Source organism: Myotis nattereri (assembly GCF_964212035.1).
Source record: "Myotis nattereri genome assembly, chromosome: 1".
Lineage (NCBI taxonomy): Eukaryota > Metazoa > Chordata > Mammalia > Chiroptera > Vespertilionidae > Myotis > Myotis nattereri.
Window position 1 is genome coordinate 163622521 of NC_138075.1, and position 27899 is coordinate 163650419.

At 41.8% G+C, this 27899-nt stretch overlaps 1 protein-coding gene across 1 annotated transcript in view; it reads right to left on the reverse strand.

The window, feature by feature from the left end:
• METAP1 (methionyl aminopeptidase 1) overlaps positions 1–27677 on the reverse strand; it is a 75718-nt gene extending 48041 nt beyond the window's left edge. The window contains exon 1 of the mRNA XM_081086680.1: positions 27367–27677. Within this exon, the coding sequence (XP_080942806.1) occupies positions 27367–27480 (114 nt within the window). The 5' untranslated portion in view covers positions 27481–27677. The remainder of the gene's footprint in view (positions 1–27366) is intronic.
• Between the last annotated feature and the right edge of the window lie 222 nt (positions 27678–27899).

The following is a 27899-nucleotide window of genomic DNA, read 5'->3' on the forward strand; positions in this document are numbered from 1 at the left end:
GCAGAAGAAACCAACAACAAAACAACAAGAAAGCCCACTGAATGTGAGAACATATTTGCCAATGTTATCACTGATAAGCGTTTAATCTCCAACATTTATAGGGAACTCATACAACTTAACAAAAGGAAGATAAACAACCCAATCAAAATATGGGCAACAGACCTAAATAGATACTTTTCAAAAGAGGACATAAGGAAGGCCAAGAGACATATGAAAACATGCTCAAAGTCACTAATCATCCGAGAGATACAAATCAAATCAAAACAATAAGATGCCATCTCACATCTGTAAGAATGGCTCTCATCAACAAATCCACAAATGACAAGTGCTGGTGAGGATGTGGAGGAAAAGAAACCCTCATGCACTGCTGGTGGGAATGCAGACTGGTGCAGCCACTGTGGAGAACAGTATGGAGTTACCTCAAAAAACTAAAAATGGAACTGCCATTTGACCCAGTGATGCCACTTCTAGGAATATATCCCAAGAAACTAGAAACACCAATCAGAAAGGATATATGCACCCCTATATTCATAGCAGCACAATTCACCATAGCTAAGATTTGGAAACAGCCTAAGTGCCCATCAGCAGATGAGTGGATTAAAAAACTGTGGTACATCTACACAATGGAATACTATGCTGCGGTAAAAAAGAACAAATTCTTTTTTTTTTTTAATATATTTTATTGATTTTTTACAGAGAGGAAGGGAGAGAGATAGAGAGTTAGAAACATCGATGAGAGAGAAACATCGATCAGCTGCCTCCTGCACATCTCCCACTGGGGACGTGCCCGCAACCAAGGTACATGCCCTTGACCGGAATCGAACCTGGGACCTTTCAGTCCGCAGGCCGACGCTCTATCCACTGAGCCAAACCGGTTTCGGCAAAGAACAAATTCTTACCATTTGCAACAGCAGGGATGGAGCTGGAGAGCATTATGCTAAGTAAAATAAGCCAGTCAGAGAAAGATAAATATCACATAATCTCACTCATTTATGGAATACAATGAACATAAACTGATGAACAAAAATAGATCCAGAGACAGAGAAGCATCGATCAGACTGTCAAACCTCAGAGGGAAGGTAGGGGACGGTGGGGGTAAGGGGGAGAGATCAACGAAAGGACTTTTATGCAAGCATATAAGCCTAACCAATGGACACAGACACCAGGGGTGTGAGGGCATGTGTGTGTGTGGGGGGGCGGGGGGGGGGGGGCAATGAGGGGATAAGGACACATATGTAATACTTTAATCAATAAAGAAAAAAAATGACCTGCCTTTATATAGTTGGCAACTTTATACAACCCATTTATAAAACTTTTCTAAATAGGTTATGGAAACAAAATACTTCTGCATCATACAGCATCTTTTGTTCCCTCACAAAAGCTGACACATATTTCCTTAAACAAAATAACATCTCATTCCCAATTGATTCATTTAGAAACACAGAAGTTTATATATCAATTGAAATCAAGAAAGGGAGGGGGAAGAAACCATCAAAGAAAAGAGGTAAAAGAAGCATTTAAAATGTTACAAACAATGTGTATCTTTGCCTTTCTAATATAGTGGAACCTCGTTTCTCAAACTAATTCGAGAAACCGAATCATTTTTCCCATTAGAAATAATGTAAATTTAATTAATCCATTCCAGACCCCCAAATGATTCCCTGATTTAACCTTTCTTATACACAGTACATGTCTATTGTATGGTTTAATCCATAAATAAACACTTTAAAGACAAAAAAGGACATAAAATGTAAATGAAAATTTAGCAAAAAGGAAATGTACAGTAAAAAATGGAAATTTAACAATAATTATAAGCAGTAACAAAAGCAAAAACATGAAAATATTCACAGTACAATATCCTGAGATTTTAACAGTGGTAAACTGACTCAAATTTGCGCATTCTCTCCTTGGTTTGTTACCTGAGAGATGCGTGACTGATCATACAGGTAGCATCAGCATGAAAGAGTTGTCAGGTTGAGAAGCAAATTGTTCAAGATGGGAGACGTTTGAGAAACGAGATTCCACTGTACTGCAAAAAATGTACTGCCCACTATTAATTCATAATTCAGAAAGATAATTCATAATTCAGAAAGAGTTTAATAGTAGAAACAACTCAAAACCCACATGGTTTTCTAAAACAATTTCAAAACTAAATGTAGGGCAGTGGCTAAAATCATGGGCTTTGAAGACAGACAGACTTGTGCCCTAGCTTGGTCACTTATCCGCTGTAAGACACTGGGGAAAAGTCTTGCCGTCTCTAAGCTCTGTCTTCCTAAACTGTAATGTAGAAAAAATTACTGTGTAAAATGTGTGGCCAGTAATAGGTGCTCAATTCTAATTGTCATCAATTTTACTATTTTAAAAAGCATTTTAAATGCTAAATATTTATCTTTAACCTGTGTGTCAATCCTGGCCCAAACTTTTGGCTTATGAAAACTGATGACAATTAGGCAGCTAGTGATTAGTGCAGGCATTGTATCTCACTAGCATCATTGCCCACAGAAGCTGCGCATTGGGAAAGGGGATGCAAGAGCCCAGTAGAACCTGAAGTTCAAAAGAGCTCCCAGCCAGCACAACCTGTGACCAATCTTTGATGGAATACTGAGTTATTCAGACACAAAGGCAACCCCTAGAAAGTTAGGCTTTCTCTGAAATAAAATTTTTTAAATTAAATAAAAATAAAATGAGCACAGACTTTAGTAGCCACACTGCAAAGGAGACAAAAATCACAGATTCACAGATTTAGACTATAAAAACTATATATATAAACAGGGAATATGCTAATTATCCCAGCTATGCTAAATAGTCACGACCAGTCAGGCGTGGCCCAGGAGTGGCCCCCCCTCCCCCCTCCCCCCCCCCCCCCCCCCCCCCCGCTAGAGTGGCCACCTGCGCAGGCAAGCCCTCGGCACCGCCCAGCCAGGGGTTGAGAGCAAGAACGCCACACCACCTGTCCTGGGAGTGACCCCCGGCAGGAGTGGCCACCAGCGAGGAGGGGCACACGCGGGCCCACGGCAACGCCCAGCCTGGAGGCCGGCTAGCTGGGGGTAGCAAGCAGGCCCACGGCGTCCCCACCCTGTGCTGAGGTGGAGCAGCACCCAGAGGAAGTGGCTACCAGCTGCCTGCCTGCGTGGCGCGGCCTGTGTGCCTCCCCGTCCAGTGCCGAGGTGAAGCTGCCTGCGTCCCTGGCCAGGGATGGGACACTGCCTGCCTGTGTCCCTGACCTCAGACGTGGCGCTGCCTATGTGCATCCCTGCCCTGTGCTAGGTGAACCTGTCTGCCTGCATCTCTGGCCAGGGGCGAGACACTGCCTGTGTGTGTCCTCCTGGGTCTTGCCCAGTGGGGGTGGGGCTTGCCAAGTCTGGGTTTCAAGTGATTTTGAGGCGTGCACAGGTGTGCAGGGTCTTAACTCTGGCTCCCACAGCACACCCAACACTCCGACAGGAGGGAGGAGGGAGTCTGATACCCGCACCCAGGACCAACACAGCAGGGCGGCAGGAGCCCCATCCCTCGCAGAATCAGCCATTGGTTAGCTTGCCTTCAGCGGCCTGACAGCCAGGAATCCCATTCACTCGCACCCAGGACCCAGACAGATTGTTACTGTTTATTTATTAATAAATTTATATATTACTTTCATATACACTTTTCTAATTTTCTTTCATCTCTGACAATTCTATTATAGAGAAAGGGCAAATAGTGGTATTAAAATATTTCTTCTAATTAATTCCCTTTCAGTATGCATGAATTCATGCACCAGACCACTAGTCAACTATAAAATCTCAACAGAATGCAGGGAGCATCTATTTGAGGACTCTAACAGGTGAATAGATGCAGGCAGGTTAAGAAAGACCACAAATCTGAGGTACCACTCCACTGCCAATCACCAGAGTCACCAGGAAAGTGACAACCAGGGCAAAAACACAAGAGCACTCCAGGAGAAGCCCTCTGATTCTGGCTCATGGAACAGGAAAGGGAATTCCCAGTGCTCAGAGTACGAATACCCACCTTCTTTCCTCTTTTCTGTCCTCTCACATCCTAGACCCCAAGTGATCCATGAGCTTGTTTTATAGAAGCCAAAATTCTTGGGAAAAGGCATTTTCCTCTCTTAACGGTAAGGCTGTGGTCCAGAGAAGGTGGAGCCAAACCCTAATGCTTTTTCCTCTGCGTCCTCCTGCCATCTAGCCCCAGACACAGGCACTGTCAAAGAAGTGTGCAGCAGAGCAGGTAACTAAACCCCTGCTTTCCAGCTAGAGGACCAAAAAAGAGGATTCCCAACGAAGCTCCAGAAAGTATCCCCATAAAGTTGTTCATAACACAAAATGCAGGTGCTTGTGAAAACAGAACTAATAGCTGTAGACCGTCAGCCAGGTCTCAAACCAAGCACTGGGAAGGCTCTAGAGAGCACTGCAAAGGCTTTGAAAACGGAACTGACATTGGAACCCACAGCCCGAAGAGGCAGGTGAGAACTTGCAGCCTGAATCTAACCAGATTAGTAGCCTGCTAAAATAAAAATATCAGCATTCTGCACAGGATTTAAACAAGACTCAAGATCTCTTAATATTCAAAATCTCAGGGGTACAGTCTAAAATTATGCGGCATATAAAAAAGAAATAAAATTTTAACTCATAAGGGAAGTGAGTCAACAGACACCAATGCTGGCATTCATACTGTTGGCATTAACTGACAAAGAGCTGATCAAAGCAGCTATTATTAAAATGCTCTAATAAGCAATCAGGAATAGCCTTGAAACCCTGGAAAAAGAGAAAAATCTTTGCCACGAAAAGAAGATATTAAAAAAAAATTTTTTTTTTAAATTTTCAAATGAAAAAATTTTAATTGAAAAATAGCTAAAATGAAAAACTAAGTGTATAGACTCAATAACAAAATGGAGATGACAGAGAAAAGATTCAGTGAACTAAAAGATAAAAAAAAAAAAATATCCCATTCAAACACAGGAAAGTTTATTTTAAAAATGAACAGCGCCTCAGGAACCTATGTGATGATAAAAAAGAAAACTGCTACCCTGGCTGGGTGGCTGTTGGTTGGAGTGTCATCCCTTACACCAAAATGTTGCCAGTGGGATTCCTGATCTGGGCGGGTGCGTGCATGGGAGGCAGCCGATTGAAGTTTCTCTCTTTCTCTCTCTCCCCCTTCCTCTCTCTAGAATAAAAACATATCCTCAGGTGAGGATTTAAAAATAAAGAAAATTGCTAAGGGTAAAGAGAAAAACTCCATAATGATTATGCAAAAACTGCATCATTAACTAAGATGATATAGCAGTCTAAACTGTATATATTTAACAACATATAGGAAGCAAAAAGTGACAGAAGTGAAAGGAGAAAGAGAGAAATCCAAAATATAGTTGGAAACAAAAATCAACATCTATTCATGATAAAAACTCAGATGACCAGAAGAGCACTTCCTCAACTTGATAAAGACCAGCTACAAAAAGTCTCCAGGTTTTATCACATATCACATTTAATGTGAAAAACACAATGCTTTGTCCCTAAGGAACCAGACAAGGATTTCCACTCTTAATATTCCCGTTTCAACAGCACAGCATAAGTCTTACAATGCAAAAAAGCAAATTAAAAAGGCATAGACTGGAAAGGAATAAAACTGTCCCCATTCAAAGATGACGTACTTATCTATATAAAAACACGAAGGGAAAAACCAGTCCAGATCTAAAATACCAGTTTAGCAAGGTCACAAACACATAATCCTATCTAATAATAGACAAATATTGAAATTAACCGTACCTCCGCTATGCTTCCCATCGGCTAATCAGTGAGATATGCAAATTAACCGCCAACCAAGATGGCGGCCAGCAGCCACATGGCTGAAGCGAGCAGGAGGCTTGTGTGCTCCAGTGATGGAGGAAGCCAAGGTTCCCCGGCTCTGAGCTCCGAAAGCAACATAGTTTCAATTATAGAAGCTAAACAAACCCCAGATACCTGCTTTCAACAGGCCATGGCCTGGGAGCTGGAGTGGCAACAAAGTTTCAATTATAGAAGGTAAATAAATCCCAGAATTTAAAAAAAAGGAAAAAAAGGAGAGGCTGGGAGCTTCAGTTGCCAGCGGGCTTGGCCAGCCTGAAAACCCTCAGCCCCTCATCCAGACTGGCCAGGCATCCCAATGGGGACCCCCACCATAAAGGGGGCGTGGCCAGCCTGAAAACAGCCATCAGCCCCTCATCCAGGCTAGCCAGGCACCCCAGTGGGGACCCCCACCCTGAAGGGGGTGTGACCAGCTGCAAACAGCCATCAGCCCCTCATCCAGGCTGGCCAGGCACCCAAGCAGGACCCCCACCCTGATCCGGGACACCCTTCAGGGCAAACCAGCCAGCCCCACCCATGCACCAGGCCTCTATCCTATATAGTAAAAGGATAATATGCAAACTGACCCTAACAGCAGAAAGACTAGGAATAACTGGTCACTATGACACACACTGACCACCAGGGGGCAGACGCTCAATGCAAGAGCTGCCCTCTGGTGGTCAGTGAGCTCCCACATGGGGGACCTCTGCTCAGCCACAAGTCAGGCTAATGGCTACCAGCACAGCGGGGTTGGTGGGAGCCTCTCCTGTCTCCTCAGCAGCGCTAAGGATGTCCGACTGCAGCTTAGGTCTGCTCCCCACTGGCAAGTGGACATCCCCCGAGGGCTGCTGGGCTGCCAGAGGGATGCCTGATTGCCAGCTTAGGCCCAATCCCCCAGGGAGCAGGCCTAAGCCAGGAGGTGGTCATCCCCTGAGGGGTCCCAGACTGCGAGGGGGCACAGGCTGGGCTGAGGGACCTCCCCCACCCCGAGTGCACAAATTTTTGTGCACCGGGCCTCCAGTCAACAAATAAAAGCCTACTTTATTTTTTATATACTAGCAATGTAAACAATGCTATTTATAATCATCCCTCCCAAAATTAAATAAATAGCATGAATATAACAAAACATGTACAGATGTTGTACGCTGAAACCTAAGAAACAATGATTTTTTTTCAAATCAACTACTATCTAAATTAATAGAGATATCCTGTCTTCATGCAATGGAAGACTAAACAGAAAAAAAATATCAATTCTCCCTCAAATTCATTTAAAAGTCCAAATTCATTTATAAGTTTTAAGTAATTTCAATCAAAATCATAACAGATTTTAGATATAGAAAAGAATGATTCTAACATTTATATAAAAAGGCAAACAAACTAGAATTGCTAAAACGATTTTGAAAAAAAGAATGAAATTGGAGAAATCATACTTTTTTTTACATTAAGAAAAATTTTTTTCCAATTCTACTCTTAAAATAACGTTACTAGGGACTCCTGTTGATAATACCTGTGTATTATCAAATACATCTTAATAATCTAAAAAAAATTATATTTTTTGTATTTGATGTATTATATTAATAGCTTTTCCTATTATTTAATGATTTCTACCTCCCTGAAATAAAGTAGCTAACTATGGTTGATTATTCTTTCATATACTACATAGTGCAACTTGGTCATATTTGTTTTATAAAGTTATGGTCATTTTATGTCTCTCAGTAGGTATTGCTGGATATTTTAAATCAGTTTTCTTGCTGATCTTTCTTTCCTTTCCTTTCTACCTGCCATTTTGCTATTACTACCAACCCTTATTATTAATTATTATTACCAATCCTTATTATCTAAACTTCCCAATACATAATAGGGAAGAAGCCATTACTTCTGCTTCAGAGTCTTGTTTCAAAACTAAAAATAGCCCTGTCATCTTCTTCATGAGTAAAAAGGACCAGGTGCTGAATATCTATAGAGAAAGGTTGCCATCAAGTTGGGCTAGCAGGACTGTCACCTTCCATCATAGATAACAGCCTGTCATGCCTCCCATTTGGTAGTGGGAACTACCATTTGTTGAGAGCCTTTTTGTGTCAAACACCTTACCTGTGTATTATCTCATTCAGACTTCACACTAATCCTAGGAACTGGATATGACTATTCCCATTTTACAGGCAGGGAAACTAAAGCTGTAAAAGGTTAAATAATTTGATAGCTCAAACAGCTGTCAGGTGGCAGAGCTGAAATTTGAATATATAGCTCTCTGGCTCCAAAGTCCACTGTCTTTCCACACAGCTTCAGGCTCCTGGGCAGCTCTGAAGAAGCAGCGGCTCAGTAAAGGGGATAAGATCCAGCTCTGCACTGCCCCCACCCCCAATGCCCTGGTCTGTGCATCTCTATGTTTGGCTGCCTCTGAGTTTATCCCTTATAATAATCCAATAAAAATGAATAAAAACAAAGACAATCTAGCAGCAGACAGGAGAGGAAGAAGCAGATGACATCAAGGTAAAAGGAGACAGATTTAAGAGAAAATGCTACATAAACAATTTTAACTTAGACTTTAAAAAATATAAATATGAAAAATATATACACATTTCTCAGTATATAGTAAGAAATGAAAACAGGATAAAGTCAAAGGAAAAAAAACCCCAGAAGATTGGCATCAAGCAGAATCATATTTACCTCTTAAACATTCAAAAAAAGATTAAATGTTTTCATTCAAGAGCTTATGTTATTGTATGTTAATTCTCTTTCCAGCAGTAATTATTTATTAGACACTATATTAACCCATGTTATCAAGCACAGGAAAACAAAATGTCCCTACTACATTCTGCTGAATAATATGCTAACTAAGGGATGTACCATGTACCTTGAACTGGGACTACATAGCAATTGTTCCTGATGAAGTAGATAAATTAAGGGAGTAGGGAGTCAGGCACCCCTCACTTTAAATTCTTGGCAACTAACAAAAGGCATGCAGGAGGCAGCCAGTCAGTGTTTCACTCTCACCTTCGATGTCTCTCTCTTTCTCTCTCTCTCCGCCCCCTCCTTCCCCCTCTCCCTTCCTCTCTCTAGAAATCAATTAAAAAATATGTTTAAATACAATAAATTACAATTAGTATAACCTCTGAAATGTACAGTGCACATATATTAAGGCTTATTTCCTACAGCCAGTATTTTAAATTAAACACCATCTGTTTTCTTATCCTGAGTTAAAGCAACTTGTCTCTGGAAACACATTATACGAATTAATACAGCAGTAAGGCAACATGTTTATACTTTCCTGCTCACAGCATGACTAGACAGTTACTCTCTGCCCCACAAGTGAGTATCTATCTCCACAGTGGCCAAAACACACAGACCACTTCTTTCAACCTCTTCCCTGGGAACATGAGCCTTCTGGTGAACTTGGTTTGACAGACTGGCATCCAGAGAAACCATCAGACTACTCCTTTCTTCCCCACCAATCTCATCAGCCTCCCAACATAGCTGTCTTCAGTGAGCCACCCTTACAGGGGTATGTCTAGACACTCCCCATTTTTTTATTGTTCCTAGTTTCTCCACTCACAAGGTAATGTCATTTTACAATATGACAACATCCAGAACCCAATCATCAAATGTCCCTCAATTTTAAATGAACACTTTCCTAATTGAAATGCTTGCCATCTGGAGTATACCAGAGTAGGTTCCAAACATTTTTCTTCTCAGTCTCTTGACCATAGAACTCTTTTTTAAAATAAATCTAAATAATCTTCAGTATTTAAAACAGAACAAAAGAGCTGCTCTGAGACTGGAGCAGGGAGCCGGGGCCATTCTCACATTCTCACTTGTACGTATTTCCTTCCATATGTGTAATTCAAACCAATCACACTTAAGTAATCAGATGTCCTCTCCTCCATTCAAACTTTACCTCCCTTCAAGAACACAGAAGATGACAATTGATTTTAAATGCCATATTCTCTGTAAAACTGTCCCCCTTTAAGCTATCACTGCCTCTAATGGTCTGTTCCATTGTAATGGAACTGTTCCATTGTAATGGTCTGTTCCATTGTAATCTCTACTATTGATTTGATTTTCTCAGGTAAACGCTGAACAAACTAAAAACCGTTAAGTTTTTTAAAGGCATTATATTTCAAAACCCTTCTCCATCCTCACTTCATGGTGGGCAGAGTGAAAAACCAGGGTAATCTGTAAAGGACAACATTTAGGACACACCTTAAGCATTCATGGAAAATTATTTTCCTTTTGTATCTATCCTGAAAAGTCCTAAGCCATGGACCAATTACCAAATTTAAAAATAATCATCCTTGATTCTACTTCAGCAAACACTCCTGAAAAAGAAGATGCTTTACATTTTTCAAACTACTTGGTATTCAACTCTGCTCCACATCAGATTTTCTCCCAACTGTATTTTCAATGTAGTCATCATCAACTGACATTTTGAAATTCCGCACATTCATTGAAAAGTAGCTACTCAAGTAGTCTCGTGTTTTCCTTAGAGGATTTCGTGGTGCTTATATTTGATTCATGAAACCTATATCAAATTCCAGCTTTTTAATAAGAAGACTAGTGGGATTATTCTCATTAAATCAACTGAAGAACTGTCTCACAAAACAGTTTAGTTAGCTAATGGCTTGTACTTCAAGATATATGAGGATTCAAGTAAGTGAAGAAACCAAAATTCTCACTCGTATAAGAATACCCACCTTTCTCTTACTTGATGAGGCCATGCAGCAACTGGTTCATGGTCTTCAAAATGACTGATGGCATCAAGAACATTTCCAAATTTCCTAATAGCTCTTGGAGGCTCAAAAGTGTTCCTTCCCTAAACCACAATCTCACTCTTTTTCTTCTATTCACTATCAGACTAGGACCACTTAAAACCCTGCATAACTATCTTTTCCCTGAAGAACACACCTCTGACTCCTTAATTGGGTAATCTTTCCCTCCTTATCTCTGAAAAAAAATGCACCGATAAACTAACTAAATTAGATTTAGAGTTTCCCAGACGAATGCCACACTTTCTTTTCCTTTGCATAACCTACTCTATCTGCTCCTGACACTCACCTTTATATCTGTATCCTCAGAAGCTTTACCTGCCCTTTCCGATCTATTTCAAATGCTACCTTCTCCATGAAGTGTCCACACCACACACACTCCCACCCTAAGCCTAAGAGATCAAATGTATTTATTAAGTACTCCTTGAGAGCTCTTTGTCTTACTGCCTTATTTTCCACCTACTTAACAACTACAAAGTACTGTCTACTAATTACCTTTTATAAATAGTAGTTAAAACTTTTATTTTCACCCAAGAGAACACACTTTTTCTTTACTACAGCAGGTGTCTACCAATTTTAGGAGTTGATACAGGGTTCTCAGTCCTGGCGACATATTAGAATCACCTGGAAAGAATTTCTTTACAAATACACATGCTGTTCCCTGTCTCAAATTAGGTCAGAAACTCAAAGGATAATCTATGTAGGTGACTCTTATTTATTTGCAGGATTATGAATCACTGGAGAGTGAAAAAGTACCACCAGAGTTAAGAGATTTGTATTTTCATTTCAATGTCAGAGCAAGTCATCTCCTATTTTACTCTTCTTATCTAATTAACCCCAACATCTCCCACTCTATTTTAGGCCCTACTGACTTGCCAAACTACCAAAGCAGCTTCCCAACTGGTTTCCCTACCTCAGCCCTCTCTTGTCTCTCCCTAATCTTTTCCTATTCTGAACCATCCTACAAGTATTTGCTAGAATTAACATTAAATGGTTTCAGAATGTGACCACTTACCCACTCATCCCCTTAAGAACCTGTATTACCTTAACCTTTTCCACCATCTCAAAACTAAAATCAATTCATGTTGATAAGGGTATGAGCAAATGGGTGCAACACACAATGTTAATGAAAGTGCTGAATGGTCAGCTGGTACTGAGAAAGCTACAGGTATCAAAATATAGCATGCATAAATATAGCATGCATAAATATAGCATGCATATAAATACTTAAACATAAAGACAGATGTAGGGTGGGGCCAAAGCAGGTTTACAGTTGTTCATATGGAAAGTAATACAACAATTAATAAAGAATACAAAAATTAGCTCATATTTTGCATAAGAACAACTGTAAACCTACTTTTGCCTCACCTACTTTTGCCTCACCCTGTATACCCACACACAAAAACATACATTGACTCAGTAACTCCACTTTCAGAAATTTAACCAAAGTAAATAATCTGACAAATGAGCAAAGATATATGCAAATTTAATGCTCACTGCAGTGTTTATAATTGTGAAAAATGAAAGAGACTTTAGTTATCCATTAATATAAAATAGGTTAGATAAATTATGATCCTACCACGTAGGTGAAATCCGTAGCCATTAAAAGTAAATGAATGGGCATACAAAGAAGTCTACAGTGGTTTGGGTTTTAGAAAGACAAGTTAAAAGGAAAACCGGAAAATCCAAAATAGTAAAAAGGAAATAAACAATGCACTCTAACACAACCAATTAGGTCAAAGAGGAATACACAAGAGAAATTAGAAAATACGTTGAGACAAATGAAAACAAAATACGCAACATACCAAATACAAAATATACCAAAACTTATAGAATGCAGCAAAAGCAATACTAGAGGAAAGTTTATCGTTATAAACAAACTTACATTAAAAAAGACCTCTAACAACCTAACTTTACAGCTGAGGAAAAATAAAAATAAAATAAAATAAAGTAGAAACAGAAGAAACCATCTCAACATAATAAAAGCCACATATGAAAAGCTGACAGCTGACATCACAAGTCAATGGTAAAAAGGTGCAAAGTTTTTCCTTTTAAAACCAGGAACAAGGAAAGGATGCTTTCTTTCAGCAGTTCTATTCAATATATTATTGGAAGTCTTGCCCAGAGCAATTAGGCAAGGAAAAGAAATAAAAGGAAAAGTGAAATTACCTTGATTCATAGATGACATGCTTTTACATTTGTGACCACTAGTAGTGACCAGTAGTGTATTACCATTACATGTCTTTTTAGTAGGAATTTTATTCTGCCAATTTTAGGTGGAACAGTAGTTTATTCACCAGTTGATGAGGGAAAACTCTTCCTGATAGGTAAAATAACCAGCTATTCAATGACAATGGGGAGTGGTTGAGGGTGGGAATCACCTTTTGTAACCCACACTGAAATAATTATCAGGCAAGGAAATCAAATACATGGGAAATAAAATGAATGATAAACACAAAATTCAGTATAAGGGAGTGCCTTAGGGTGAGGGGCACATAGAAGCCTTTTAGTTATACTATTTTACCAAAATATTCTTTTTAATAAATTAGGTGGTAAGTACTGTATCATGCTTCTACTATATTATTATGGATGATTTACTATCAGTCTTTCATTCTACTCAACATTTAATAAAATTAGTCTAGCAAAAAAAGAAATCCTTGACTTTAAGGTACTTAAAAACCTCAATTCCAAAGAAATACTAAATTATTCATGTAATAACTGCATTTATTGTTTCCTCTACATTTGTTTAATAAACAATGCAAAGTTATCAGTATTCAAATAGTCAAACCCATCACTAACACCAATTAGTGAAATAATTAGAAATAAAATCAATCCCATTTGAAAAAAAAAGCCATGTCCTACTCAGAAAAAAATAAAAACCTCTGCCATGTCTAAAACCTTACATTTACCTATTTTACTGAATGATTTAAGCTCACAGCTTGATGAATAAGACAGCATAACTGTCAAAATCTGATGCAAAGGTTGCCCTTCTGCACCTCTTTATCAAGACAGAATCATTAAACGCAGGTTCACAATGTGGAGAAGCCTCTGCTGCCTCCCACATTATGATGATAAAGAAATCGCTAGTCATAATTTCACTTATAATTTACACTCTACCCACTCTTTAGAGACATGGGCTTATGACCCAAATAAATGCCCCATTAGCAGACCCCAGCTGACAGCGTTTTTAGGTATGCTTTCCACAGGTATGGCACCGCTCTGGTATATCAGGAAGAAGTCCCTACTGAACTTTGCAATAAAACACTAAGTTCCTGGAGACAAAAACGGGAGACAACTTTTTTTTTCTTTAAATAAGAACACTTTAACATGAGCTCTAACTTCTTAACAAACGTACGTGTCAATACAATTTTCATTATTGGTGGTACAATGTTGAATAGCAGCCATCTAGACCTTATTCACCTTGCATGAATGAAACTTCATGCTGTTGATCAGTAACCCCGAGTTCTCCCTCCTCAGGCCCTAGTAACCACCATTCCTCTCCCCAATTCTATAAATCTGACTATTTTAGGTACCTCATGTAAGTGGAATGATGCAGTATTTGTTTTTCTATGATTGGCTTATTTCATTTAGCATGTTTCAGCTATGTTGTGGCACACTGCAGGGTTTCCTTCCTTTTTTTAAGGCTGCATAGTATTCCAATGTTTGTACCGCATTGTATTTATCCACTCATCCACCCATAGACATTTAGATTGTTTCCACAAGTTAGCTACTGTGAACAGTGGGGCAAGGAGATAACTTATTTGCAATGTATAATTTGGGCAAAGTTCCCCAATGTCCTTCTCCCAGATTTAACACATAAACTGAGTAAGACAGACCTGGCTTGCAGGGTATGTTGAATTAGTCTTTATTCAAAGCCAGACAGCAGACTGATACCAATCAAAATAAAAAGACTTATAATTGTTCAGCTGGGAGCACTACCTGCCCAAACATGAATAAACAAATGCTTCATGTTAAAACTGTGAGGTCAGGAGAAAGGGTAATAATTGTATTTCTATTACATTAAAACTTTAATAAGGAGAGAATATCAATGGTTGCTGTGTAGAGTATTCCTGCCTATATACATCTACTAAATAGGTTTGCTATTAATATCAAAGACAATTCCTCACTAATACAGGAGTTACCATGCTACTGCTTCTCCCTCCTAATATCTACATGTTTCTTCATTCCCACCAAATTTACTAAGATCAAACTAAAAACTTTACAAGTATGACAAACCTGAAAAAGACTCACCCCCCAAAAAGGAAGTGACTACAATTTATATCTACAACCTCTCTAAACACATAAGATCACACCTATTTCCAATGGCCCTTCAATCTCTAAAAAAGTAACTTAGAGTTAAAGACTTGCTCAACTTTTGCCTACCTGCCAACCAAATGATGCTTTTTGCTTTTTTACAAGTTCTAGTGAAATAAAAGTATAGTTCATTCCAAAATTGCAATATAAGTATTTGTAATAAGTATGTCAATATAAGGAAATCTCCATTGACCACCAGAAAGTCTTCAAACCAACAAAGATCCACTGATTACACTATGAGAACTACTAGCAGCTTGGGATGGTTCAATTCTGGGTTCCTATACAGTCCTACTATTATTCTGTGCCTGAGTAAATCAAAATGATTTAAATTTTACACAAACATTTATTGAAAAGCAGTTAAACAGCAGCTAAAAAAATCAAAAAAGAAACCAAATGCAACCATAGGTGATTAAATAAAGGACAGTTCATCTATAATGTAGTATACTATTCAGCAACTATAAAGGATAATGTAAATGTAGCTATGACAGACATTCTCAATATATTGGTAAGACATAAGGGTGGTCTTACTAATATATTGGCAAGTGTGGCTCATTTGGTTGAGTGCTGTCCTATGCACCAAAAGGTCGCCAGTTCAATTCCTGTTCACATGCCAAGGTTGCAGGTTCAGTCCCCAGTAGGGGTATGTACAGGAAGCAACCAATTGATGTTTCTCTCTCACTCTGATCTCTCTCTCTCTCTCTCTCTCTCTCTCTCTCTCTCTCTCTCTCTCTCTCTTTCTCCCCCTCTCCTTTTCTCTCTTTCTAAAATCAATAAAAAATATATTTTAAAAAGAAAAAAAAACCAGAGGGAAGATGTCAGCATAGGTAAACACCTGCATTCGCGCCTCCCACAACCACATCAAAATTATATCTAAAATTACAACCATCATCCAAAATCGCTGGAAAGCTGGCTGTAAAGAAGAAAGCACACTGAGACTGATAGGAGGTGCAGAGGCACAGAACAGGCTGTTCCGGCACCCATATGTACCACTTTTTTAATCAGGAGGGAGATCATCTCTGCAGAGGCTGCCCAGCGCCACACCAGACCCCAACCCAGGGTCCCAGAGCTGGGAAAAGAAGTCTCTACCGGCAGTAAAAACTAGAGGCTATAAAAACCAGTGTGGATTGGGGTCCAGTGACACAGAGACTTCTGGAGACCCAGCTGTTCCTCTTAAAAGGCTGGCACCACAAACTGAACGTACAAGGTCCTGCTTCCTCTGAGCTCCAGCACTAGGACGAGGCTCTGGGAACATAGACACATGTGAGGAGAAACTGGATTGTCTAGCATCTGGGCAGGAACTCGGGGTGGCTCTCTCCCAGATGGAGGTGCTTGCAGGGATCATTTTTCCTATGCTGGGGTCTCCCCAGTACAGGACTGACTGGCAGCCATTTCTGTTTGCTCCACCATGGTGATTCCCTAAGACCCCCACCTCATCCAATTTACAACCCCACCCAAGCTGTGTGCATTGGCTTTTGCATATAAGTGGCCTGTCCTTGCTCTGGCTAAAATCTCTCAAACAAGCAGTAGCTGGGCCAGGGAGCCCCAAATCTATCAATAAAAGGCCCAAGATCCAGCACCAGCACCAGCCTGCCTTGCTTCATAGCTAGGCCTCTTCTGGGTATTTCCAAACCCAATACAAAGAGGAGGAATCTGCAGATCTCTCTGTAGCTCCTGCCTGGTAGCCCCAGGCAGTGGCTGATTTTGCACCTCTCTGGAGATCCAAGAGCCAGTGTGCCCAAAAGTGTCAGACCATACCAGATTACAACTCTTCACATCCATAAGCGACACACTAAAGGAGCAGACTCAGTAAGCACCAGAGCCCCACTGAAGCAAGTCCTGCTCATAGGGTGTCTCCTGCACAGCAGTTCTCCCACTGTAGTTGCAGCTGGTCCCCATAGCCAACTGGCCTGTAGGTCAATCCCCCCACCCCCCAGTGATACCAACAGAAATCAAGGCTCAACTACAACAAGACTGTACTCACAGCACACAAAGGGAAGCAACTAGAGCTCCCAGCTCAGGTGATTGGGGAGGCTGAGCCACTGGGCCCTATTGAACACCTACTACACAAGGCCACTCAACCAACTCAAAGAGAAATAGCAGCTCTACCCAATACATAGAAACAAACACAGGGAAGCAGACAAAATGAAACATGTCACAAATTAAAGAAATGAAAGACAGCAAACTACTGAATATAGAGTTCAAAACCATGGTTATAAGGTTACTCCAGAATCTTCCAGAAACCTTCAAAAAATTGGAAAAGGGCCAGTCAGAAATTAAGCATACACTGATTGAAACAAAGAATATACAGGGATTCAACAGAAGAGTGGAGGCTTCTGAGAATCAAATCAACTATTTGAAATATGAGGAAGCAAAAAAACACCCAACCAGCAGAGCAAAAAGAAAAAAGAATCCAAAAATATGAAGATAGTGTAAGGAGCCTCTGGGACAATTTCAAGCATAACAACATTCACATTACGGGAGTGTCACAAGGAAAAAGCAAGATATTGAAAACCTATTTGAAGAAATAATGACAGAAAACTTCCCCTACCTGGTGAAAGAAATAGACTTACAAGTCCAGGAAGCAGAAAGAGTCCCTAACAAGAGGAACCCAAAGAGGATCACACCAAGACACATCATAATTAAAATGCCAAGGGCAAAAGACAAACAGAGAATATTAAAAGCAGCAAGAGAAAAGCAGTTAGTTATCTTCAAGGGAGTGCCCTTATGACTCTCAGCTGATTTCTCAACAGAAACTATGCAAGTCAAAAGTGATGCAGAGCAAGGACCTACAACCAAGATTACTTTATCCAGCAAAGCTATCATTTAGAATTGAAGGTCAGATAAAGAGCTTCACAGATAAGAAAAAGCCAAAGGAGTTCATCACCACCAAACACTATTATATGAAATGCTGAAGGGTATTCTTTAAGAAGAGGAAGAAGAAGAAAAAGGTAAAGATAAAAAAAAAAAATATGAACAACAAAATGGCAACAAATACATATCTGTCAACAAATGAATCTAAAAATAAAAATAAACCAATAAGAAATCTAATGAACAGAATAAACTGGTGACTAGAATCAGAGGCATGGAAATGGAACAGACTGATGATTCTCAGAGGGAAGGGGGTGGGGGCAGGAAGGGATTAAACAAAGATCTTATATGCATACATGCATTACCTATGGACACAGACAAAAGGATGGCGAAGGCCTGGGGCAGGGCAGGAAATGGGTGGAGAGAGCAAAGGGGGAAAAAAAGAGGGACATCTGTAATAAGCTCAACAATAAAGATCTAAAAAAAAAAAAGGAAGAAAGACATAAAAGTGGTCAATTCCCTAGGATTATGTACATTATGGTGCCATTTTTGTAAAAATATATATAAGTGTATGCACATTAATATATATAAAATATATAAATGTTTTTAAAATACATATCAAAGCCCTAGCCAGTTTGGTTACGTGGTTACAGTGTGGTCCACAGACTAAAGGGTCACAGGTTCGATTCAGTTTGAGGGCATGTACCTTGGTTGTAGGCTTGATCCTCAGCCCAGTTGGGGTGCATGCAGGGGGGAACCAATTGATGTGTCTCTCTCACATTGATGTTTCTCTCTATCTCTCCCCCTCCCTTTACTCTCTCTAAAAGTCAACGGAAAAAAACATCCTCGATTGAGGATTAACAAAAAACAAACAAAAAATACACATCACAAATGTCACATGGGGGCCAATGGGGGAAGGGGGACATATGTAATACTTTCAACAATAAAGTCACAGAAATTATCACTGGGTAACTTTTCACCTGTATTTTCTAATTTTTCTATAATAAACATATTAGTAAAGTTCTTATGTTTAAAAATCACAATCTTCATTGTACTTTTTCTTGCAAGAAACTACAACAGTTGTGCCTAATCATTTAACTTACAGCACTTTTGAGGGGTGGTGAGTAATGTGAAAAGTTTAAAGAAAATCCCCATCATTAAAACGCGTAATATGGTTAATATCTCCATCCACGATGAAGATGAGTTCCAGAAACACTCTGCATTGTCAGGAACTTGGTTGCTGAAGAAACAAATGTTTCAGAGGACAGGGTTGCATTTCAAAGACACTACGTATTAGAAGGGCAACTCCTCCTACAAGATGGCCAGCCGCTCACTTTCTTCCTGCACACCCAATTAATCACCTTACCTTGCCACTGCTTCTTTGAAAGAGCCTATTGCAAGAATTTATTCAAATTGTTCGTAAACAAATAGTACCTCTCTTTAAACACTTTTAAACCTTCCTTGTAACTGACTATAATAGTATCAGACATGAGCCTATAGGCATAAAAAAGCCATTTACTGAACACTGTGTTAAGCACTTTGCATGCTCTCTCTTATTCACCTTCCTCTCAACTCCATAAAGAGGGTGCACTATTCACCCTCTCTTACAAAATTAGGACATGAATTACTCATGGATATGGAAGCAAAGATTTAAACCCAGGTCAGACTCCAAACCTAGTCTCCTACTCATGCTATTCTACCTTTTAAGTTATTAAATCTTATAATGAGTTATAAGGTCCTTCTCAACTGATCCTGTAACTAAAGATATGATAGCATCTGCCCTGGGCTGTAAACTAAAGGCTTGAATGCTATGCTTTCCTTCTCAGGCCCACCAACCTCTTTGCTTTCATTTAATGAACTAATAAGTGCCTTGCCTACTGCGTTCAAGGCACTTAGTGAAAGACAAAAAAATGAGTAAAGCGCAGCCTCCATCCTCAAAAAAATTGTTATAATCTCCTAGGGACCAGGAGTAAACTACTAAACTACTAGTAAAACTAAACTATTAAATAAGAATGAACATGTCCATTAAAAAAAAAATCACCAAACATCAGGAACCCCTGAAAAGCTGATTTTTTTAAGTAAAATAGGTTTTACTCATTTACAGGGGCAAACTTTTCTTAAAATTAAACATCTCAGATAAAAATATCTAACTTCTTAAACATAAAACACAGTATAACAATAAAAAGAGCTAACACTGATTAAACTTACTCATGTGCTAAGTGTTTTACATATGCTTAGCATTTAGTCTTCACCAAAACCCTGAAGTACTATAAATGGCCCTATTTTAAAAGAATGTAACAGAAAACAGAGAGGTTATTTGCCCAGTTAGTAAATGATTCAAATGCAGTAGTCTACCTCTCTATTCTACCTTTTTAAAAATTATTATTGCCGAGGCCGGTTTGGCTCAGTGGATAGAGCGTCGGCCTGCAGACTGAAAGGTCCCAGGTTCGGTTCCGGTCAAGGGCATGTACCTGGGTTGCGGGCATATCCCCAGTGGGAGATGTGCGGGAGGCAGCTGATCGATGTTTCTCTCTCATCGATGTTTCTGACTCTCTATCGCTCTCCCTTCCTCTCTGTAAAAAATCAATAAAATATATTTTAAAAAAAAAATTATTATTATTATTGATTTCAGAGAGGAAGGGAGAGAGAGAGAGAGATAGATAGAAACATCAACAATGAGAGAGAATCATTGATCGGCTGCCTCCTGCACATCCCACACTGGGGATGTTGCCCACAACTTGGGCATGTGCCCTGACTGGGAATCAAACCCTGACCTCCTAGTTCGTAGGTCAACGCTCAACTGCTGAGCCATGCTGGCCACGGCTATTCTACCTTTTGATACATTTATTCATTGATTCAAACATTTATTCCCAATTTAAAAATGTGTCAAACACCTTAACATAGACCTCACCAAAGATATTCAGATGGCAAATAAACATACTGAAGATGCTCTACATCACATGTTATCAGGGAAACACAAATTAAAACAAGATGACACTATGCACCTATTAGAATCACCAAAATCTGGAAAACTGATAGCACCAAATTCAGGTGAATATGTGGAACAACAGAAACCTCCATTCCCTGCCAGTGGGAATGCAAAATGGTACAGCCTATTTCCTTATAGAACTAAATATACTCTTATAATACAAATCAGCAATTATGCACATTGGTATTTACCCAAGAGTTAAAAACACGTTCACACAAAAACCTGCACACAGATGTTTGCAGCAGCTTTATCGTAATTTCTAAAACTTGGAAGCAACTGAGATTCCTACAGTGAGTGAGTGGATAAACTGTGATACATCCAGATAGTGGAATATTATTTAGCTCTTAAAAAGAAATGAGCTGTCAAGGCATAAAGAATCATGAAGGAATCTTAAATGCATATTGCTAAGTGAATGAAAACAATATGAGAAGGCTACATACTCTGTAATTCCAATTGGAAAATCAAAACTATCTATATATATCCTATATAATAAAAGCCTGATATGCAAATTGTCCCCTCGGGCGGTCATTCAACAGGAGACTGGGCGTTCAACCACACGCTATGACCTGCGCTGACCACCAGGGGGACGGAGTGGAACATGGCAGACGTTGGCGACACAGAGCTGGCAGTGGGCGGCTGTGGAGGCACTGCCAGCTCCAGTGGGCCCCAACGAGAGCAGGACCACAGTGGGATGGTGGAGCAGGTGAGCGGGCAACACCAGGTCAAGACGGGTGCGAGCAGGGGCCCGATCGCCCCACAGATGGTGACCAGGGGCAGCAGCGGGGGGGCAGGGCCACCACCCAGCTTCCAGGCACTGAGGGAGCTGGGTGGAGGACCCGGCCCCAATCGATTGCCCTGTAGGTGGGATGGTGGAGCAGGTGAGGGGGCGGCACCAGGCCAAGGCGGGGTGTCAGGCAGGGCTGCGAGGCTGTGAGGCTGGGGGTGCAAGCTGGGACCCGATCTCCACGGACCACCCTGAGGGGCCCAATCCGTGCACAAATTTGTGCACCGGGCCTCTAGTATATACATAAAGGCTAATATGCTGAGTGTCCCTCCCACTGTCCAACCAGTCACTATGATGCACACTGACCATCAAGGGACAGATGCTCAACACAGGAGCTGCCTGATGTGAACTTGCCATTTACAGAGAAACAGCAGCGCAGACCTGGCACTGACAAAGCAACACTCAGCTTCCCCCAAGTGGGACAAAGGCCCTGCCACCACCCCAGAGTGACAGCTCACCAAATCACAGCCAACACTGGTGCAAACTGCAGCCCACAGCCCAACCCAGCCCAGCCCAGAAACCATGGCTGTGAGTGCTGGGTAATGACATCACGTAGCAACACCAAGCTTCCTCTCCCTAGCAACAGGACATTTATATATCTATATCTATATCTATATCTATATCTATATCTATATCTATATCTATATATCTAAATCTAAATCTATATCTATATAGATAGATATATATGGCTAATATGCTAAGTGTCCATCCAGGTAATGATGTCACGTAGCAATGCCTGGCTTCCTCTCCCTAGTGACGACTAGCCTCCTTGCAGTTTCTTCAACCCAGTAACACAACTTGCTTTATAGCCAGGTGGAAACACTTCACACCTTAACTGAATGTCTGTGAAGCGTTTTCCCATGCCTCATCTCATTTGATCCTCACAGAAGTCCTGGAGTAGGTGGATAGGAGACGCAGTGGAATCCTATTTTCTTTTCATTAGCCAGAAAACAGAGATTTAGAAAGTTTAGAAACTTGACCTGACTGAAAAGAAGAAATGACAGACCTTGAAAATGACTTCAAGTTTTCTCACTGCACAGAATATAGTCAAACACTGCTGCAGTTAAATATTTTATCCTTTGTTCTCCCTGCGTGATCTACAATAATAATCTGCTTCATGTTGATATTTACTGCTGTGTTGCTGACAATTACCTGGAAGAGAAGTTGGGGTGCTTCACTGGGCTGGAAAAAGTTTAGCTACATCAGAAAGCAGGTCTAATTAAGCAAATTTATTCTATACTATATAAGCTAATATGCCAATTAGAACAAACAGCCGAAAGACCATCTGGACAACCTTCCAGATGAAGCCGGGGCTGCGAGGGCCGAGCCCCTTGCACAAATTTCGTGCATCAGGCCTCTAGTATATACATGAAAGGCTAAGTTGACGCATGCATATGCGATACATATAAAGCTCTCGCTGGTGCCAATCACACACGTGTGTTTCAATCTGTCATTGTCAATTGTGAATTTGGTTGACACTTCTATTATAGAGAAAGGGCGAACAGCAATATTAAAATATTTCTTCTAATTAATTTCCTTTCAATGTGCACGAATTCATGCACCAGGCCACTAGTGAAGACAATAAAAAGATCAGTGGTTGCCAAGGGTTTGAGGGGTGGGGAGGGTGGGAATGGATGGAAGAATGAACAAGCAGAGCACAGAGGATTTTAGGCAGTGAAAATACTACGTATGCCACTATAAAATGGACATATGTCATTATTCATGTGTCCAAACCTACATATTGTACAACATTAAAAATGAGCCCTAGACCGGCCGGTGTGACTCAGAGGTTGAGCATCGACCTATGAACCAGGAGATCACGGTTCCATTCCAGGTCACAGCACATGCCTAGTTGCAGGCTCGATCCTCAGTAGGGGGCATTCAGGAGACAGCCCATGAATGATCCTCTCTCATCACTGATGTTTCTATCTCTCACTCCCTTCCTCTCTGAAATCAATAATTTATTTATTTATTAAATAAAAATAATGAACCCTAAAGACAGACTGGATTTGGAGTGATTACGATGTGCCAGTGTAGGTTCATCCTTGGTTAAAAAAGTATACCATTCTGATGAGTGATATTGATAGTGGATGTTATGCATGTTTATGGGGCAAGAAATATATGAGAAATGTCTGTACCTTCCTATCAGTTTTACTGTAAACCAAACACTAAACATATTAAGTACTAAACAATTTTTTACCTTAAAGGAAAATCACCTTTAAAATTTTTACCAAAATACAAATTTCACTATCCTGGTTCTTTAAAAAGAAAAAGAATGAACAACATAAACTGATGAACAAAAACAGAACCAGTCATAGAAGCATCGGGTAGATTGTCCAACCTATGAGGGAAGGTGGGGGTTGAGGGGCTAAGAGATCAACCAAAGGACTTGAATGCATGCATCATATGAGCATAACCCATGGACACAGATGGGGGGGGGGGGGGGAGAAACATGTGCTGGGGGATTGGGGGCGGCCAGGGAGAGTTCAATGGGGGGAAAAGGAGACTTACGTAATACATTAAACAATAAAGAACTTAAAATAAAAAAAGAAAGAAAAGGAAAAGAAACAGGATGATCCCACATCAGTATGCTGGTATTCAGGCAACATTTTCAGCCTCAGCTATGCTGTGTCACTTCTTGATCTCACCGACAGATCAACCATGCAGAAGGACAACTTATCAGGCACTCTATCAGAGGCATGTTGGTCTTATGGGAACAAGTCTGTGCTCATCCCTGGAATTTTCTTTATTTTGCTTGAATTTAAATTCCTAGGTCAAAATAGTGAACATTCTTAAGGTTTTTGATACATAGCCTTCAATTTTTTTTCAATAAATGTACCTATTAACACATTAAAAAAATGTATTGACCATCTACCACATACACAGCATTGTGTTGAAAAATGACAATAGGGCAATGAACAAGATAGCTTTATTCATGAAGCTCACCTAAATCAGAGATTGAAAGACAGATAAATAAGAAAACAAGATAACTAGATTGTATAAATTACAAAGGAAATAAACAAGGTGGTGTGACAGAGTAACTGGGAAAGGCTCCCTTCTGTGATGGCTTCTTGTAGTTTTATTCTCAGTTTATTCACAAGACAAACTGGCCAGTCAGGCTGGGGACTGGAGGAGCTAAAAGTAGAGAGCACAGCACTCCTAGTGAAGATAATCAGAGAAATGGCAAGAAAAAGCTCTAGTTTCATCACAGATGTATAAACTGGCTTAGGGAAAGTTAGTGATTTGGTTAAAGTCTCAAGCTGGGACTGAAAGAACAGCTGTGATTTGAGAAAACAGGTGACATGTTGGGTGAAAGAAAGAGTACAAGTACAGCCTCTAGTTCAGGGGTTCTCAACCTGTGGGTCGCGACCCCTTTGGGGGTCGCCTAAGACCATCGGAAAACACATATATAATTACATCTTGTTTTTGTGATTAATCACTATGCTTTAATTATGTTCAATTTGTAACAATGAAATTGGGGGTCACCACAACATGAGGAACTGTATTAAAGGGTCGGGTCGGGGCATTAGGAAGGTTGAGAACCACTGCACTAGTTAGAGCAAGAGAATATGTAAAGTTAAACTCTGAAGAGGGCCCTGATTATGGGGCTAGCATCCCAGAAGCAATGGTAACTCTACTTGTTGTGGGTGGAGGGCAAGCATAATTATCCTGAGCTATGCTGGGGGAAAAATAACTTCTTTAGGAAAGTTTTGTTTGGATGTTTTTGTGTGTGTGGGTGGGTGTTTGCACAGTGGGGAACTACACTTGGGAAATACATTAAGAGACCACTACAACTGGCTTGGTGTCAAATTTTAAAAACTGACCCTAAGAGGTAGCAATAGGAATGAAGAAAGAGAGACAGTGTGAGAGCAACTTGGAATATGTTTGACTGCAAGTATAGCAATGGTACCAGAAATATACCTGCAGAACCCAGCATGACACAACTCCAGTTCTACAGCACTAAATAAACCCTGCATGTTTTCACAAAAGTGTTGGAACTTTTCCACAAACCTCAATGAGCCAAAGTTCCTTCTACTGAAGAATATCATGCCTAAGAGAGCATCACCTATTTTTGAGGAATATGGTTTCATAGTATCTTTTTTTAAATCTCAGCAGATAAATGTGTATACATATTAATTAATTCAGCATTACAATTCCCACCTATTCTTAAACACAATGTAACCCACATTACTCGATTCAAACGGCACACAGTTTCCAAAAGGAAACTATATGTTATGTTTTAAGTCCAGGTCCCACTTAGGCCTCAACAAATTAGAATCTGAAAATTGTTTTAAAGAAACAAACGGACTCATACCAGATTTAGTATGTTGAGAAGGCCCACTGCTATTTTTAGAATAAGCAACACTTCTCAATGTGCAACTTTTTCCAAGTGATACTAACAAGGTCAAGGATCATATCCTATCTGAAAACAAGACCTACACAACATAGCTAGGATCCCTCACAATGGTTTATCTACAAGTGTCTTGGATGTTATTTATGTTTATTTTACATACATCTTTACGTTTACAGACTCATATTTGTGTGTGCTGTTCTTATATATGTTTTCATTCTATTCATTGATATTTTCACATATGGCAGTGTTACATCGTACTGGTGGCCTGTTTAAAAAATGCCTTGGATTTTTACCAGCATTTCACATTCATTGAATAATTTGGGGCTCGGAACGACCTTGCGAAATATGTCAGTAAAATATCATCTTCCTCTCTGTACGGTGGTGGAATGAGAGCTCAGAAAGGGTAAGTAACTTGACTCGTTCAAAATCGCACAGTAACTGGCAAGCGCAGGGTCCTGACCTGGCCTTCAGACCATGTTCATGTTCTTCTCCCCGCAGGACACTGCCGATTTAATACGTTAGTATTCTTGCGTCTCCTGCAAACCCGGACTGTAACGAAAAGCCACAATTCCAAAACGTTGCCGCTCTGCCCAAATCTTAAGTGTGAACTGCAGCCGGAACACTAGTACTTCTCAGTAAACATACACACAAGCACACGCCTCCGTCAGGACCCCACTCGGTGCCGGGTGTGCTCCACTGCACAAAACTTACTAAGACGCACTACCGCCTTAAAGCAGAACCCTGAATGGAACTGTCTTTTTCACTCCATGGGAAATGCAGTCAGTGCAAAAGCTGACTCGGATCGTTAAGCTATGGTTCTCTAAATCAGTCACTGTGGACACCCAAGGAAAATAATAAATTACACAAACCCCTCTCCACCCCACCCCACCCCCCAAAGTTGCCTAAGTGTCAAAGACGGAGGTAGGGCTGGAGCCAGCATTCCTCCTCCCTGCAACTCCCACCATCCCCAGGCAACCCACCCCCCAAAGCCCAGAGGGTCTCTTCCGACCACCACCCGCCCCTCAATCCCGCCGAGACCAGAGCGACTACCGGCCCCGGAGACCCCCCACCCCCACCCCCACCCCACTCCGCAATCCAAAACAAGAGCCCCGCCGAGAGCTGCCGGGGCGACTCGCAGGGCCAGGGCCACCCCTTCCCCAGGTATCCCCACCTGTCCCGGCAGCCCGCGCACCTGGGAGCCCTCGCCCCAGCAGACGACGCGCGGCGGGAACCGGCCCATCAACGCAGCGCCCCGGGGCGGCCGGGCGCCCAGGGGAAGTCCTCTTCCGCTTCCCCCCCACATGGCCGCAACAGACCGCGCCCCGCCCCCGCCGGCTCCCCAGTCCCTCCGGGCCCCAGATCGCAGGGGGGCTGCAGGGGGCGCCGGCGCTGCGAAGGGGGGGGGGGGGGGGGGGGCGCGGAGAGCGCAGCAGGCGCGCCAGCCCCGGGAAGAGGAGGAGCGCGTCTGGCCGGCCGTGAGGGCAGGCGGAGAGGGCAGGGGAGAGGACCGGCGCCGGGCCGCGGAGGCGGGCGTCTACCTGCGAGCAGAAGTAGGAGCCCTGGATGCCCAGCTTGATGCAGGTGGGACACTGGAGCTTGGCCTCGCTGCTGCAGCCGGCCGTCTCGCACACCCGCGTCTCCACGGCCGCCATGCTGTCTGGCTGCTGGAGGAGCGCCTCGCCGAGGAAGAGGAGGAGGAGGAGGGAGAGAGGAACGGCCGGTGGAGGGAGGGCCAGGGAAGGAGCGAGGCCGAGCGGGGGAGGAGCTGGGCCCGCCAGGCCGGGCGCGGAAGGAAGGAGAGCGCCCGACAGGCCCAGGCCGAGCTGCGCGCCCCGCCCCGGCCCCGCGCGCGCGCAGCGGGCGCCCCGCCCTCCCCCCCCCCCCCCCCCCGGCCTCGCCCCGCCCCCCGGCGGCCGGCGCACGTGGGGGCGCGGGGACCTGGCCGAGACCCCCACCCGCGCGGCGGACGGCCCCTGGGAGCGCGGGGCGGGGCGGCCGGGAGGCCCGCGAGGGGAGGCCCACGTGCCTCGCGCTCGGCCGGAGGCAGATGCCCAGCCGTCCCGCCTGACAG